Source organism: Ursus maritimus, unplaced genomic scaffold (genome assembly GCF_017311325.1).
Source record: "Ursus maritimus isolate PB19 unplaced genomic scaffold, ASM1731132v1 scaffold_15, whole genome shotgun sequence".
Taxonomy (NCBI): Eukaryota; Metazoa; Chordata; class Mammalia; order Carnivora; family Ursidae; genus Ursus; species Ursus maritimus.
This window is the reverse complement of record NW_024423897.1, coordinates 32171600-32189768: the sequence shown is the minus strand read 5'-3', so window position 1 is coordinate 32189768 and position 18169 is coordinate 32171600. Positions and strand designations below refer to the sequence as shown.

Sequence of the window (18169 nt, the reverse complement as noted above, 5' to 3'; positions counted from 1 at the left end):
TTTTTTTAAAAAATCTCACCCCTAAAAGTATAAGGGAAATAACTTAATCCTGCAGAGGGTTGAGCTTTAAAAGCTACAGGTGGAAATCTGAGAGAGGCAGGTTTTTTTTAACGTAACATTTCAGGCATCCCAAAAGGCAAACCAAATACCCATGTTCCACCCACCACCAGCTTAAGCAATAAAACATCACAGATCCAAGTGAAGCTCTGTATGCCTCCTCCCAGATCCCTTTCTCCTTTCTCCCTCCCCAGAGGTAACCACTTCCTTCCATGTGGTGTTGGTCTTCCCCTCAAGTAGGAACCCATAAACAATATTGTAACAATGTTTTCCCTACGTTTATTTCTACAAATTTAATTTTATATGTTCTTTTGAATACATAATGCCTGGACTGCACAACTGAAGAGCACAAAAAGATATACAGTGAAATGTCCCCCTGCTATCTAGATACCCCCCAACTGAACAACGAATGCAACTGTTTCACGTGTATCTTTAAAGGGACACTCCATACATGTGCAAGTAGTTACACTTAAATACCTTATTTGCCCCTATTTTTTATACACGAATGGTAGGTATACTATACACATTTGTTTACTACCCTCTTATTCTTCCCCTTAAAAATACACCTTGGAAATTGCTTCCTAAATTACATAAAGTCTCTTGTTTTTTTCTTAATGTTTCCAACCTTTTGTATTTATAAGCAATATGGTAATGAATAACTCATCATTTCATACACACACACACACACACACACACACACACACACGAGTATATCCATAGGACAATTTCCTAGAGGTTGAATTTCTGGGTTAACTTTAATAAACACTGTCACCCTCTATAGAGGTAGCAACAATTTACTCTCACTAGCAATGTCTGGGTGTTTTTACATGATTTTAAAATTTATATAAATAATATGACAGTACATGTTCTTCTACTTCTTTGGTTTTTGTGGCCTGACCTTATAAACTTTAGATCTACCCATGCTGATATATATATACATATTTATATAATATATAGATTTTTTTCCTTAAAGAATTTTTTTTATAAGTAAGCTCTACACCCAATGTGGGGCTTGAACTCATGACCCAAGATAAAGAGTTGCATGCTCTACTGACTAAGCCAGCCACGAATCCCTCTCCTTAAAGAATTTTTTTTTTTGCATTATCAGGTACTCCTTAAAGAAATTTTTAAATAATTTCTACTGTGATTGATTCACAAAGAGAACAGTCACCTATTTACCTGAAATTGAAGTTTTATGTAGAAAAATACTCACCAACTTAATAAATAGGCTGCATGTATAAACAACTCATTTGCTGAAGACCACCTATACCACTAAAGAGACCGTCTTATCTTTTCTTGGAAAACTTAACAAAAACTGCCATTTTTATTTATTGCAGTAGTAACATGATGCTGTTCACCCATGGTTTTATAATTGCTGTACCTGGGGAAAGGCAAGTGGACCCTGCAAGGGAGTAGAGACTAAAACCTTGATAACCAGGAAGAAAAAAAAAAGATAACTTGGGAATAATAAAAGATAATTCAAGCATAATCCCAAACCAACCCTAGTAGTCTGTGTAAACTCTCTCATTGCAATATCATTAAATTACCAAATGACTTTTTAAGCCTGTAATAGGAAACAAAATAATCACTGGGAATTTATAGTTCCCTTCGTCCCCAAAATTAAATTTCCTCTAAGCATGTAATACCCTATTGGGAATTTTTCTGCATATCAATATCATATCTTCTATTAGACTCTTTTTCCACGTTAAAATTACCAATACGTAATTTTTTTTTAAGAATTTTTTTTTAAGATTTTATTTATTTATTCGACAGAGATAGAGACAGCCAGCGAGAGAGGGAACACAAGCAGGGGGAGTGGGAGAGGAAGAAGCAGGCTCATAGCAGAGGAGCCTGATGTGGGGCTTGATCCCACAACGCCGGGATCACGCCCTGAGCCGAAGGCAGACGCTTAACCGCTGTGCCACCCAAGCGCCCCATTACGTAATTAATTTTAAAAGCTCTAGCTACTCCAAATTATCTCCGTTGAAATATATGGCTAATCATATCATTGATAAGAATTCTTGTCAAAGTAAGGCTATGTAAGTTACCAACATCACCATTGTAACAGCTGTTTTTGCTGGCTCACTGAGCATCTATGTCCACCTTTCTTTCTCCTAACACTGAATACCCATTCTGTATAGGTATTAACCTGTCTCCCCACACTAAGTACTTCAGAAGAAGATGCCCCCACCACACACACACATTCAACAGTGGGCCATATTCCACCAAGGGTAATGCTATCTCCCTTGCTAGTACTCAGGAACACAAGCCTAAACCAATTGGCACATGACATCCCTGGCCCCAGGGAATGGATGAGCCAATGACAGGTATGCTGAAGCTTCCATGCTTTGGAGAACCACAGAAAGAGATGTTCTTGGCTAGGTTGAGCTGGATTTTCTATTACTGTACTTGAAAAAAAGCATCCCAACTGTTTAACAACTTAAAAATGCACTGGTTGAGGATTTTGACCAATATCAACTAATGTATTTATGAACAAATTTAACCCTATCTATGAAACCTGTGATTCTCTGATGAATATTGGCTTTTCTATAATTTGGAGAGGTTGACTTTGATAGTATTTACTTCAAGAGAGGCACATGTGGAAGAATGAAGGTTAAGGAACAGCACTCACTGGAAGGATTCATGTCACAGCCACATCACAGGTCAAATCCAGAAAATGAAAAATTTCCTCTTGCTTTTCTATCTGCCATGCCAAAAGCCACCTAGCAAGTAAGAAAATGAACCTGACTTTGCACAGGTCTTTATTAGAATGATGAGCACCCTAATCCAAGCAGAACCCTAGGAGGGGTGAGGATATCAAGACTGTCATCACTATTTGGGGGCATTAATGAGCATTTCTTACAGATATTTGTAAATTAAAAGCAGTTTGTAATTGCTAACAAGTAAAGAGACAACATAGCCAAAAATAAATAATTTTGAGGGCACAGAGACATCTTACTGGCCTAATACAGACCCACCCTGATGGCTCTTATTACCCTATTCTAGCATTTGCTTCTTACTTTCTTACATTGTTGGCCTTGCTGATTTTCGTAAGAAGGCTTAGGCAGTTGCTTCCCTGTGGGCTATACAGCAATTTTCCAGTTCTATGACTCAGAAAGAGCAAGAGAAGGAAGGGTTCTCCTCTTCCATCCCTAGATAAAATCAGAAAATGTTTATTTAGCTCCGGTAAAGCAAGGCTCAGTTAGTTAATTCACCGTACAGACTTTCACAACTTTTTTTCTTTCAAGTCAAATATTTACCAAGAGCTTAGTATATGCAAGTCATAGGTTATTATATATCCAATGCCAATGCATGAATTATATTTTTCAGTTCCATGCTTCCTTCCTCTACATCCCTAATAACAAAGTCAAATATTTAAAAAAAAAACATATTTATGCCTCACAAAGTTTGCAATTAAACTTCTTGTGCCAGAATTGGTGGACTGGTGATCAAGTTTGTTATTTCCAGAATATTGTGCTGAAACACAAGGGTAAGAGATTGCACACTTTACTTAAAAAAAAAAAAAAAGTTCAAATGATGTGCACTAAATTATTAAAACATAAATATCCTAAGAAAATAAATGGAAATGGACTACACTAATGGGCTAATAAATACTATCTGGCTATCTGGAGGCAACATCTGCACTACATACCAGGTTTGGCACACAGAGTCTGCAAAACTGATAATTCAGAAACACTGAAGGCACGGAGTCTTCATTCAGAACATAAACCATGCATCGCAAATACAGGACCAGTTTACATTCATTAACTGCTCCGAAAAAAATTGGTCATCCTTCCCAACGAGATGGCCCTTTTTAAAAAATTCTGTAAGCTACCCCCAAAGCAAGCTTACTTTTTGGGGGAGGCGGTGGGGGGGGGAAACATATTTCACACCTGAGAATCAGCCCGGGCAGGTAAGTCGAGAACCTCCTAAAGAGGACGGAAATACGGACAATGCTGAGGACTGCCAGGGAAGCGATGGGCTGGCCCTGAGCCAAGGGAGCACAGCCCAAGCGAACAACAGGCCCTCTCCCCAGGGCTCCGGGCCGAGATCCCGGCGCCCCCACCCAGCGCTGCGAGCGTGCTGCGCAGCCCTAGGTTGTCCCACCTGGGAAAGTTCGCACCTCCGCATCCCCGCCCCTCACACCGACGAGCCCCTCAGGCCGCGGCGCCGTCGCCATGGCGACCAGTCCCCACCCCCACCCGGCCGGGGAGGGTCGCGCCGCAGTCCCGCTGTGGCCTCTGACTCCGCTCCCGCCGGAGTCAGGACAGGGGCTGCGGAGCCCGGTAGAGAAGGAACGCCGGGGCGGGGGAGGATGAAGAGGTGCGAAAGGCGGAAGTCGCCCGGATCGCGGGCTGGGGCCGACCCTTGGCCCAGGGGTCCTCACCCTTCACTTTGCCGAAGGTGCCGACGCCAAGGGTGTCCCCCAGGATGTAGTGGCCGATCTTCACCCGCCCGTCGTGTTTCTGCTTCTCGGCTGTCGCCATCTTTCTCCAGGAACTGAGTCTGCGCATGGCGCCGCGGGAGGGGGCGGAGGGGGCGGGCAGGGCCGCGCCGGGGGCGGGCAGCGAGGGGGGTGGGGACGCGGGAGGGCAGCCCCGCAGCCAAGCCGCCGCCCAGCGCCGCCCGCCGGGTCCCAGCCGCCGGCAGTCCGGCGCAGACGCTCCCCCTGGCGGGGCGGGCGGGGGTCGCTGGGAAGGCCACCGGTACCCCGCTTCCTCGCGCTGCTTCGTTTCGGCCTGGGGCGCCCGCCCACCTGCGCGCGGAAGTGGGCTTCCTGAACCGCAGGGGAGGGCGGCAGCCCCTCGGCTGCTCTCCTCTGTGGCGGAGTTTCTGCCGGCAGTGATCTCCCCTAATCGTTACTCCTGGGGAGGGGTAGCGCTCTCCTTGCGATTCCGAGGGGACAGTTGGGCGCTGAGGAAGCCCCCTCGGGTGAGGCAGTTGTGTGGCTGGTTACTAACGCAGCGTGAATTGAAACATGGCAGGGGACACCGCCCTGTCTCTGTTTTCTAACCTCTTCATTTTTCCTGTGCGGATGGCATCTAAAAGCCACTGGGAGTTGTCACTCGCATCTTTGATGGAGTTTCCTCTTTTTCCACCCATCCCCCTTGCTCTTTGTTGTTGTTGTTGTTACTTTGAAACAGTAAGTTGCTATTGGGCACCTAACAGCTCAAGTAGCGTCGTCGGGCTTTCCTCCTTCTGGATGCTTTTCTGAAATTTCCTTCCCAAAGCAAGCTCTATTGGAAGGAGCAGGTTGGGAATATTGTGAATGTATGTGTGCTCAGGAATGGGATGTTACAGACATAGGAATTAATATTTTTAGATTACCGGCAAAATGCAGACTTTGAACTGAAAACAAGGCTTATAATTGCATCAACCAAGTCAATCAAATATATATTGTACTTGCAATGAGTAAAATTTAGTCTATTATCTATACAAATGGGATGTGCCATATCACAGGGGAAGTAGAGAAAGTATGCTTACTTGTATTAAATTTTTAAGCCAGTTCACTGCTCAATTGTATTCTGCTGACATGGGCAAAATGAAGTGTCCAAAAAAAAACAAGATATGATCTCAGTTTTGCAGTGTCATAGCATTTGGGCCAGTGTCAGTGGGCAAAGAGTTGAACTCTTCAAGAAGATAATATAAAAATAAGACTAAAAATGTTATCCTTTGTGTTCCTAATCAAAGTTACCCAGCTCCTCTGATTTTTATATACTTTCTGTTTATGAAATCAAAGTAACATGTATTAAGTACTGCTTTGTTCCAAGCAAGGCACTACAAAAGAAGCAAAAGCTTGAGCTTAGAATTACAACAGTTACAACTAGCCTTGGATAATAAGTTTCTATTGTATTATGGACTGCACATATTCTGAAGGACCATGAAGTTAAGAAGTCTTTGGTTACTGACATATTTGAGGGTTGGGCAGTGGTTACTGTTGTAATTTTTGCTCTCTGGTTTCTTCACCTTTACTTGTTTGTGAGTTTCTGCAGCCCAGACATTTTGGATCTCTACAAAGCAGAAATAGTTTACTGGATTCTCTTAGAAAAACAAAACAAAACAAAAAAACTTTCATCCCTTACCTAGAAGTATCATCTTAAATTACTTTAAATTTGCATCATGTCTAGAATTTAACCTAGCAAAATTCCGTTATTTCTTTTAACCTAAAAGAAAAAAGTCACGAGGGACCTCAGCCCTGTGTGGTTAAGCCACAGAGCATCTTACAAAGGAGCAAACTGAAGCTGAATTTTGCAAACCAATTGCCAGTCTCTTCATGAAACTATGAAAACCCAATTAAGAAAATAATATTGTTTTTTTTTTAACAGAAACCAGTTTGTTTCTGTTCTAATATTTTATAGTTTTATTTAATACATATTCATTAAATGCCACTATTCACTCAAAAGCATTGTTGGGGAAATAAAACCTAGACTCTTAGATCAAAGGACTGAGTAGGAACTTAGAGGTGACCTTATTTGGTCTTCCAGAGTCTCTAAGCAGCATTTACTGCTTTTTTTTTTCTATGATGACTTAAAAACTGAATTCAATTAACAGTTTCTGAGAAAGTAATGATAAGCCTCCTTTAATCCTTTGCTTTTTCTCTTTCCTTCATTCCTTTAAAATAGTATTTGTCACATTTTCTTCCACCCTCTCTTCCTTTCATTCTCCCATTGCTCCATCTGCAAACCCTCACTCCTTTCTTTCCTCAAGCACTGCCAGACACTGTGGATAAATACAAAATGAAAATTCATGGTCCCTACCCTTGAGGAGCACATAGTCTGGGATGACAATTCTCTATATTCCTCCTCCCCCCCCCCCCCAGGATAGATAGTATTCACATGCTCAACATTCTCCCAGGGTAGAAGAGAAGATAAGGCAAATTGGTTTGCATCCAGTTTCCAGCCCCATCAGTTGTGACCCTGCCCACATCTCAAGCACAGTATATTAGAATGTAAGTGGGCAGGAGTGACTTTACAGAAGCAACCTTGATTTCACACTAATTTAGGAGGGAGGGAAAGGTAAATTGTTTTCAGATTTCAGTACTTCAACTTTAATTAGTACAAATAAGTTGCAGTACATCTCAGCACGATGAAGACACACCACAATGACCCAACACCCTGATGGAGAACTTCCGGTCTCAGAAAGAAGCTAAGTAATTAGCCGTTTCCTCTCTGGTCCTTCAGAGAGTCTATGGGAGCTATGCATTCTCTTGGTCTTTTCTTGTTAAGGCCATCACAGTGTTAGTAAACTATACACTGTCAGGCGGATATTATACTTTTTCAATCTCTTTCTCTAAATAGGGTGGCCAGAACTAAAAATTCTAAGGACTACACTTCTCTACGAATGCAGCATGATATGTCCTTAGCTTAGTTGTAGTTACATTGTAACTAATATTCAATATTTATTAAACAAGGAGGTATTCGTTTTTGGACTCTGAGGACTCAAAAAACAAAGGAACAGAGTACTGCCTTCAACATGGCAAAGCCATGTGATAGATGCTATAATAAAAACATATATATGGCCTTTTTTTTTTAAGATTTTATTTTTAAGTACTCTCTACACCCAACATGGGGCTCAAACGCATAACCCCAAGATCAAGAGTCACATGCTCCACCAACTGAGCCTGCCAGGAGCCCCCTACATATGGTCCTTTGAAAAGGGTTTCATGAAGGGAAGGCATAACCTTTATCTGTGGAGATCCATAAAGGCTTCAACTTGAATATATTTAGGGGAATAGTCAGGGGTATTGCACTGTACCCAAAGAAGGATGATGGCATGGGGTACAGGGAAAGCTGGGGAACAAGGCATCCCAGGTAGAGGGAAGAGCATATGCAAAATCACAGAGGGAAAGAAGCCTTTGGCTTTTCAGGGAAGAACAAAGTAGTTACAGAGGATGAAATCTGGATGTAGAGGGACTTGTTAGAAGAAACAAAAGAGAAACAGGAACAAATCCTGAAAATCCTCATATGTACTTCTCAATTTGGACGTTATAGAGTGATGAGCCACAGAAGACGTGAAGTTGATGCATTTTAGAATTACTTTCTTTACCAAAGAAATTGATGGCTATGGGTGCCTTTGGTAAGGGAAAAGAGTGATCAAGAAGTCAGGTGCAAGGGGCAGACTTTTCCCTGTGAACCTTCTTAACTTTTTGGTTTTGCACCTTATGCATATGTTATAGGGTCGAAAATTATTTAACTGTTAGAAAAAAAATTTAACTCAGAATTCAGTATGGAGGGTGGATGGGAAAAGAGCAAGACCAAAGTGGTGATAAAACAGGAGAATTGGTGATTATCTAGTGAAGAAATGATGAGACAAGCACTATGTATGCAGAGGAAAGGCTTAAGACATAGACATGGAATTAGCAACGTGCAGAGACTGGTGTGGACAGAGACGGTGAGAAAGAAACCTTAGTTACCTCTCTACCTCTGGAGGGATTATTGGGGGGATGGGGAATAGAGTTCTATAGAAATAAAGAATTCTATTTGTAACACTAGGACATCTAAGAGACATTTAAGTAAAGATATCCAGGATGATACTGGTAATACAGGTCTATTACTCCAAAGAAAGTTCAGCCTAGAGACACAGATTGGGTGTCATCACCAAACAAATGGCAGATGAGGTAGGGCAATGAGTATGAATGAGATCTCCCCAGTTCATAGAATTAAGGGATCCAAGGATAGAAGACTTACTTAGAGAATATGGATAATTAGAAGGGTCCAGAAACAACATAAACCTATGAAGAAGACAGGAAAAAAAAAGTAGTCAATTTATATCAGAACCTCCCAAGAAGTTACAGTGATTTAAATTAGTTTATGGATGATCGTACCCTGTTTAGAGTAGATGATTCCTAACTCCTAATTAGAAACATTTTAGGTAAAAATGTTTGGAACTCTCTCATGATGACAGATTTTAAGCTTCAATTACCCTTGTAGATATACACCCAGAACTGTTTTCTAGGGAAAATCTTAGCACGTTTGTGTGGACTCCCTTGACCTATCTCTATGTACAGGTGGTTGACTGATCCTGGTTGGCTGGCTTACTATTAATGAGAAAACGTCAACCCTGCCCACCTCCCCGTTGATTCCCTGAGTATCAGGCATATGGATCTATCCATGATCAGCAGCAGAAAACTGTATTCATTCACCAAAAAAATGTGACTTTAAACTTTGCTGCCCTGTTCTTATCAGCTAAAGGAAATAATATCCCCGAGACCATAAGGGAGAGAAAAGTAATTGGACTGTCCTGTTTCTGGTTGCTATTAGACTTGCTTTTATTCAACTTGGTATTAAAGGAGCTGATAAACACTTGGATACTTTGAATGGGCTAATAATTTGTCTCTCCATTCAGAGCAGTAGTTTGGTTCCCTTCAAAACAATGTTCTTTAAAAATTTGTTCAACATTAGGGTGCCTGGCTGACTCAGTCAGAAGAGCGTGCATCTCTTGATCTCTGGGTCATGAGTTTGAGCCCCATGTTGAGTGTAGAGATTACTTTAAAAAATAAAATCTTAAAAATAAATAAATAAATGAAAATCTTAAATTTTTTTTGCTTGTTTGACATTTATCTAAGTGGAAAGGCACAGAATAGAGGATTGCTAGAGCAGTGTCCCAGGGAGCAAAGATGCTGCTGTTACCAAACCCTCATTTCTTGGACAGCAGTCAGTAGGCCCTCCAAGCACGCATTCCGTCTAAGCAGGCATTCCGTAGCGGGGGACTTCTTATCCCACCCCAAGTGACTTAGCAAAGTGGTTCTTTTTCACCACTCCTTTCCAGGAAGAGTTCAGGTAAATAAAAATTTGGGTGATATTTTGGTGCCCCAGAGATGTGCAGTATCCCTTACAGACTGACTCCTATGCCGCTGCCCTCTGGGCTTGCGCTGCCATCCTGTCCTCAGGGCAGGGGTGTCCTGTAAGAATGCAAGGGGTGCTGTAAGAAACAGACGTGCAAAGCCTCTTCGCTTCAGTTCGCCCAAATTTACAGCCTGCCTCTAACAAAGATGTAGTTACTAAAGGTATGTTCTTCAGTGTTCTAACCTCATCCCTGGGTTTATCATATTTTCCTTCCCCTAAATTCCTATTCCTCAGTTATTATTAAGGGAAACATTACTCTTTAAGGTTCCCAGATGCTTTTTTTTTTTTTTTTTGAGAGAGAGAGAGAGAGAGAAAGCGCGAGTGGGGGGAGGGGCAGAGGGAGAGAGAGCGAGAATCTCAAGCAGGCTTTATGCTCAGTGCGCAGCCTGACGTCGGGCTCAAGCCCAGGACCTGAGATCATGAGCTTGGCTGAAATGATGAGTTGGACGCTTAACTGACTGAGCCACCCAGGTGCTGCCCCAGATGCTTTTTTAGTAGACTTTATTTTTTATTATTATTTTTAAAGATTTTATTTATTTATTTGACAGAGAGAGAGATGGCCAGCAAGAGAGGGAACACAAGCAGGGGGAGCGGGAGAGGAAGGAACAGGCTTCCAGAGGAGCAGGGAGCCCAATGAGAGGCTCAATCCCAGGACCCTGGGATCAGGCCCTTAGCCGAAGGCAGACGCTTAACAACTGAGCCACCCAGGGGCCCCTAGACTTTATTTTTTAGAACAGCTTTAGCTTTACAGAAAAAATGCAAAGATAGTACAGAGATCTCATATACTCCACAGCCAGTTTCTACTATTATCAACACCTTACATCCTTTTTTTTTTAAGATTTTATTTACTTATTTGAGAGAGAGCAAGAGTGAGAGAGATCACAGAGGGAGAGGGAGTCCAATTCATGACCCAGCGGAAGGCAAATACTTAAAGGACTGAGCCACCCAGGCATCCCAACACCTTACATTCTTTGGTACGTTTGTAACAATCAGGGAGCCAATATTGATACATTATCATTTTCTAAACTCCACGCTTCATTCCAATATCTGTAATTTTTACCTAATGTCCTTTTTCTGTTCCAGGACATTTAGTTATCTTGCCCCTGTAGGATCTTCTTGGCTGTGACCATTTCTCAGGTATTCCTGGTTTTGATGACCTTGACAGTATTGAGGTGTATTGGTCAGATATTTTGTAGAATGCCTCTCTTTTGGAATTTGTCTTTTCTCATGGCTAGACTATGTTACGGATTTGGGAGGAAGAACACAGACAGATTCTAATCACATCATATCAGGGTTCATACTATCCACACCGTTAATCACTGTTGATGTTCACCTTAATTACCTGCCAAAGGTTGGATTTGTCAGGGTTCTCTACTGTGGAGTTACTCTCTTTTTTTCTCTCCACGCTGCACTCCTTTCTGTATTCTTTTGAAGGGAATCGCTAACCAGAGCTCACACTTAAGGATTGGAGAGGATTGGAGAGTTGTGCTCTCCCTCCTTTCGGGTGTGTATCTACATAAATTATTTGGCATTCTTCACAGGAGATTTGCCTCTTCTCTCCCATTTATTTGTTTATTCAATCATTTATTTATAGCAGCGTGGACTCATGAATATTTATTTTATAACTGGGTTATAATCCAATACTTCCTTCATTTTATTTCTCAAATTGTCCCAGCTCTGATCAGTGGGTGCTTTTTCAGTTAGCTCCTGTATCCTTTTGACATACCTCCATCAGCGTCGTTTTTATTGATTTTTGTTTAGCACTTTCTTACTTTCTGGCACTACAAGATGGCCTAGGATCATCTTGTATATTTCCTGCCCCAGGGCTAGAATCAGCCATTTCTCCAAGGTGTCCTGGTTACTTTTACTGGAGAGTGGTATTAGAACCCAAGATTTGGCATTTGGAATGTCATTGCTTCTAGACCCTCTCAGCTGACAGAGCAAGGAAATATATGTGTATATACTAACCAATAAATATACCCATATCTCTGAATATTTCTGTATGTACAACTGCCCCTATCTATAATAAGCTAAACATGATTTCATACAACTCTAATCTATTAGAGTTAATCCACATAACTCTAATCCATTTCTACACAAGTTATCCTCGTCTCTTCCCTTTGCTTACCTGTAAACTCCCACTCCAACAGTGAGAAACCTAGCTTCCATTATCTAACAACCATTTACTTAATTGCTCAATCAGAGTGCCATATATATTTATTTATATATTTATAGAAGTATCAGAATTGTTCACCCTACCCCTCTGGATAACAACTGTATCAACTTGAGTCCAGTGCTTGTGTGCAGTTCCTTTTGTCTTTAGTCTTACAGATTCCCCCTCATTTCTGAGTGCTAAGCTGGACTCCACCATTTCTTTGCCCTCCACACTCCTCAGTGAGGCCGTCTTATACAGGTATAATACCAGTAGATTTTGTTGTCACAATCTGTATTCCATCCTGGGATGCCCCAATCTTTGTGTTAATCTCCTGTGCACCGTGTTGGTGAGGGATGAATTCCCTTCCTAAGGTTATGCAGATGGCCAAACACACAACACCCAACACAGGACAGATGTATCAATAGTGTATTGGTCACATATACTCACAGCCTAGGGGTGGGGAGCACAACATAGCACTCAGGATGGCACTCATCAACAGAATGAACAACCAGTGGCTTCGGAAGGCAGGCTTTGTAGTATCAATAGGGTGGGATGCCTCCTGGTTCCTGTGAAAAATGTGATTATTTATTTGAATAATTCTACAAGCTGACAGGGAACTTAACCCACTGCCCAGGGAGGGCACTAACTATGCCTGGCCTTTTGGTAAGGAGGGTTGTTTGGCTACTGAAACTTATCTATGGGAGCAGAATGGGGAGGGGAACTTATAGCTGGGCCATTTGAGCCCCCCTCAATAGTACCAGATGTCAAGGCAACATATAATATTGAACCTTAATATTAGGTCTTACACCACAACCTTGCAAATGACTTTAAAATTTGCATCATTAAGGTTCACTTTCTGCTGTACAGTTCTGTGGATTTTGACAACCATTCAATGCCATGTATCTACTATTGTGGTATCAGAATATTTTCACCACCCTAAAGATCCCCTGTGCTTCATATATTCAACTCTGTCTTCTTTTTCCTGTCTCTATCATTTTGCCCTTTTCAGAATGTCACTTAATTGGAATCATATAGCATGGAGTCTTTTCAGACTGGCTTCTTTCTCTTAGCAATAACCATTTAAGGTTCATTTCTGTCTTTTCTGTCACCCTTAAATGCTTTTGAAATAAGGGAAATATACAATATTTAAAAATTTAAGATTGGTTTCCATTCTAAAATATTGTCTTCAGATACTTTAAAATATTCTATACTTTAAAAAAAATCTGACAATGGTAGAGCTTTGCTAAAAGGTATGTTGAATGTACCAAGAGGAGATTAGCTAGCTAGACAGCCAGCCAGCCACTCTGTTATTTACCTTTGGTGGTTTCCTCAATAACTAATAAATTATGTAAGCAAGAAAAGAGTTAAAGACCTGGGTGGCTCAGTCGGTTAAGCATCTGCCTTGTGCCTGCTGTTCCCGTTACTTGTGCTCTCTCTCCCTCTCTCTGTCAAATAAATAAATAAAATCTTAAAAAAAAAAAAAACCGAAGACCTGATTTTGTTTTCTGTTTCAGTAAAGAATATTATTCCGTACATATGTAATCAGTACCTGAAATTACTAATTTAATTCTCCCATTCTTTGTTATTTCACTTACATAGAGTAAAACACAATTAAATTCAAGTACATTATCAAATGTATAGAACTTTTAATTTCAGAAATTAAGATGGTTTTGGTTTTATGTGAGAATTTTATTTTCTTTGTGTTAAGATTTGTTCTAAGTCTAGTATATTTTATTTTACTGAAATGGTTCTAAATTACTTGAGTCTATGAAATTCTAACTCAGAAAATCTTCTGGGCATCTTATTCAATTACATATATTTTAATTAACCTTTGGTAGAAGACTTTGTTTTGTCTGGAACTAATACTTTGTCATGTTTTTTACTTGTTTAGATTTCTACATATTTCCATAAATTCATTGCAAATTTTCTAACAATTGTCTAAAATCTTTTCTTGACATTAAAATGCATGAGGTATATGGCATGCAAGAGGTATTCATACTTTGCATATTTTTTACTTGCTTAGTTTTCTATGTGCTTTTCATTGATTTTGTACTTGCTTAGTTTTCTATGTGCTTTTCACTGATTCAACCCAATTACACCAATTGTCTAAAATCTCTTAAGACATTAAAACATGATATGCATTATCAGTTGATCTTCTTGCACACGACTGTCCTAGATCTTTCTTACCTTATTTGCCTTCTACACCTGTGTCAGAATTATCACCAGAGACTCCCCCTTCGCCATCTTCCTCAAGAGTCCCCTTACCTTTCTCTGTGTTGGATTTATTATTTTGTGTATACCATGGTTTCCCCTTTTTTGTCCATTTTTGCTTTTGTTTTCTCTGGTTTTGGTGAAACCTATCCCATCAGTAGCTTTATGAGAAAGGTTCAGGGAAGTGAATTTTTCTGAGAGCTTATGTGTTTGAAAATGTCTTTATTTCACCCTCACACTTTGTAGTTTGGTTGGATATAGGGTTTTAAGTTAAGAATTTCCTTGAGAATTTTGAAGGCATTGGTCCATTGTCTTCTAATTTTCCTTCTTTCTATTTTTAAACAAGTATATTAAAGTGTGATTTACATTTAATAAAAGTCACCTTTTTAAAAGAAGATTTTATTTGTTTATTTGAGAGCGAGAGGGGTGAACATGAGTGAGGGGTTGGGGTGAGAGGCAGAGGGAGAAGCAGACTCCCCGATGAGCAGAGATCCTGACACAGGACTCGATCCCAGGACCCTGGGATCATGACCTGAGCTGAAGGCAGACGCTTAACTTACTGAGCCACCCAGGCACCCTTAAAGGTCACCTTTTTTTAGGTATAGAATTCAATTAGTTTTGAAAAAATACATAATGTTGTGTAACCACCACCATACTTAAAATATAGAATACCTCTGCTGCCCCATAAAATTCCGTCATGCCCTTTTGATTTATGTCCACATAATTTTGCCTTTCCAGAATGATATCCAGTCATTCAAATCATACAATATATAGACTTTTGCAACCAGCTTCTTTCACTTAGCCCAACCCTTTCGAGATTTATCCATCTTGTGGCATGTGTCAGTAGCTTATTGCTTTTTTATTATTAACAGTATCCCATTGTGTGGATATACCAAAATTTATATATCTATTCTCCAGTCACAGTGTTTGGGTTGTTTCAATTCCTACAGCAGGAATAGCCTGCTATACACATTGACATACAAGTCTTTGCATTCTCATTTCTTTTGAATAAATACTTAAGAGTCAGATTGCTGGGGCTGTATAGTAAGTATATGTTTAACTTTATAAGAAACAGCAAACTTGTTTTCCTGAGTAGCTATACCATTTTGCATTTCCACCAGCAGTGAACAAGCAATCCAGTTGTTCCTCATTAGCGTTTGTATTGTCAGTTTTCATTTGCTTTTTATTTTAGCCACTCTAGTAGATATGTAGAGTCATGTCATTGTGGTTTTAATGTGCATTTCCCTGATGACTAATGATGTTGAGCATCTTTTCCTGTGTTTATTTGTCATGCACATTTATTCTTTAGTGAACTATCTGTTCGAATCTTTTGCCCATCTAAAAAAATGGTAAACTTATTTTTAAATTATTAACTTCTTCTAAATGCAAGTCATTAATCATGTATGTTTTCCATATATTTTCTTCACGTTGTGTCTTGTCTTTTTATTTTAATTATTCCTTTTGGAGAACAGAAATCTTAGTTTTGATGAAGTCCAATTTACCATTTTTTTCTTTTATGGGTTGTGCTTTTTATATCATATCTAAGGAATCTTTGCCTAACCCAAGTTCACAAAGATTTTTTCCTGTTTTTTTTCATTGAATTTTTCTGTTTTTTCATACAGTTTTAGGTTTTACATTTAGACCTTTGACACATCTTGATTTCATAGTACAAGGTAAGGCTTGAGATTCTTTTTATTTAAATTTTTTTTTGCATATTGATGTCCAGTTTTTCCATGACCATTTGCAGAAAAGACTATTCTTTCTCTGTTGAATTACCTTGGCACCTCTGTTAAAAATCAACTTACCATATATATGTGGGCCTATTTGTGGACTCAATGTTATGTTCCACTTATTTATGCCTGTTCTTACACCAGTACTACACTATCTTTAACAATTGAATTGAATTGTTATTATTATTATTGAATTATTATTCCATTGTAAGAATGTACTATAATTTATTTAACTCAATTTTTACTTAGGGGATTTAGGTTTTTTTAATATATAAATAATGCAACAACAAATGCCCATGGGCATAGAATTTTGTGCCCTTGCGATGGTACTTGGGTAGTATATATGCTTCGAGTTGGGAATGTTAGATTGTATTCCCCCACACTTTTCCCTAGTAATTGTATCTACTTTAAGGTCCAGATCCACTTTAGTGGCCTTAGAATGTAATTAACTAGACTATCTTGGCTGTGTTCCAAGGCACTGCATCTGATCTTAAACAGTCTTTCAACCTACTAGCTGTGTTAAAGCAAGGGTTTCCTGCTTTCTTCTTTGGTTAGTTCATGAGCTGTGGCAAGGTGCTTTCTCAAGAACACAAAGATAAGAATGCTCTTTCAGGGGTGCCTGGGTGGGTCAGTTAGTTAAGTGTCTGCCTTTGGCTTGGGTCATGATCCCAGGGTCCTGGGAACAAGCCTTGCATCAGGCTCTCTGCTCAGTGGCAAGTCTGTTTTCCCTCTCCCTCTGTACTCTCTCTCAAATAAATAAAATCTTTAAAAAAAAGAAAAGGAATGCTCTTTCAGAGTTAAAGTGTTTGTCAAGCCTTCCAGAGCATTCTGCCTGTTCGACAGTTATATTTTTGGTTAGTTGGCAAGCCAATTTTCAAACAATTTTTAATTATCTGGGAGTGGGTTAATCAGTTTGCAGATTAAGGGAGGCAGGTGAAGTATGTGGTATGGTGAAGTATGTGGTATGGTGGAGGTGAAGTATGTGGTATGGTGGAGAAATTGAGTATGGAGAATGTATGACCTTGAGGTTGAATCTGAACCCATGTGGTAGGTATCTCAGGATCATGTCTTCCCTGCTCCCTCTGCCTTTGAACTGAATCCTCACCAAGTAGCTGTAGATCCTCAATCAGAAATAATTCCCAAATGGTTAAACTACCCCTACCTGGATAATAAGAGTTGACGTCATTTTGTTTAAACATGACTTGGCTTACTCATGACCACTTTCCCCTCTTCCCCTCTTGGTTCACTGATGTACCCCCAATGCCTAGATCTGTGCCTAGCACAGTGTTCAGTTTACCTCTGTAGACAGAATGTTGTTAAAAACAAGTTTATTGGATATATAGTCATCTTGGTTACTTGGTTAATAGAAGTTTACCTGAGAGATAAGCCACCTCATTGTTCTGATCAAATCAAATTTCAGAGCCTACAGTGATAGCATACAGCATCGATCATTGACTGTGGTAGATTCACTAAGATACACGTTGTCTTTATAGAGTTTTGTCTTTCTGCTATTATCAGAGTGATACCCCTTATCCAGGAATGATACCTACATGGTAATAATGAACACTAACATTTATCAAACTCTTACCATGTGCCAGGTATGGTGCTGGCACCTTACATCTCATTTTGTTCTCATAACGACACTTTGCAGCAAACATTATGAGGTAAGTACAACTTTTTGCCATTTTACAGGTAAAAAGCTGGGCTTAATCTAAAAGTTAGTAACTTTTGTGTGTTTTGATTTTACCTACATATTTTACATGGTGGATGCAGCACTCTTTTTGATGAAGACAACTTTACCAAATAATCACTCAATCCCAAAACAGTAAACTTGATGTCGAGGTTCATGCTACTCAGTAGAGTAACCCCTAGCCACACGAAGCTATTGAGCATTTGAAATGTGACATCTGAACTGAGATGTGCTGAAAGTGTAAAATACACACTGTATTTTGAAGACTTGGTATGAGAAAGAATGAAAAATATCTCCAGTTTTATACTGATTACATGGTAAATGATGTTGGATATATTGTTTAAAGAATATTAAAATTAGTTTTTTTTTTTTTTTTACATTTTTAAAGTAATCTCACGCCCAGCGTGAGACTTGAATTCATGAGCTTGAGATCAAGTCACATGCTCTATGGGCTGAGCCAGCCAGGCGCCCCATTTTGTGT

The 18169-nt window shown here is 39.8% G+C and overlaps 1 protein-coding gene across 6 annotated transcripts in view; it reads right to left on the bottom strand.

Annotated features, from left to right (window-relative positions):
- PRKAA1 (protein kinase AMP-activated catalytic subunit alpha 1) overlaps positions 1–4581 on the bottom strand; it is a 33563-nt gene extending 28982 nt beyond the window's left edge. For 2 of the 6 annotated variants that reach the window (XM_040630480.1, XM_040630482.1), the window contains exons 1-2: positions 4445–4577; positions 3086–3209 (exon numbers count right to left, since the gene is read on the bottom strand). Coding sequence is in view for 3 of the 6 variants with exons in the window: in XM_040630476.1 (XP_040486410.1) it covers positions 4445–4571 (127 nt within the window). In the remaining 3 variants the exon portion in view is untranslated. Of the gene's footprint in view, positions 1–2689; positions 2781–3077; positions 3210–4444 lie in introns of all 6 variants that reach the window. The other 4 variants (XM_040630476.1, XM_040630477.1, XM_040630479.1 and 1 more) reach the window with 3 other exon arrangements.
- Between the last annotated feature and the right edge of the window lie 13588 nt (positions 4582–18169).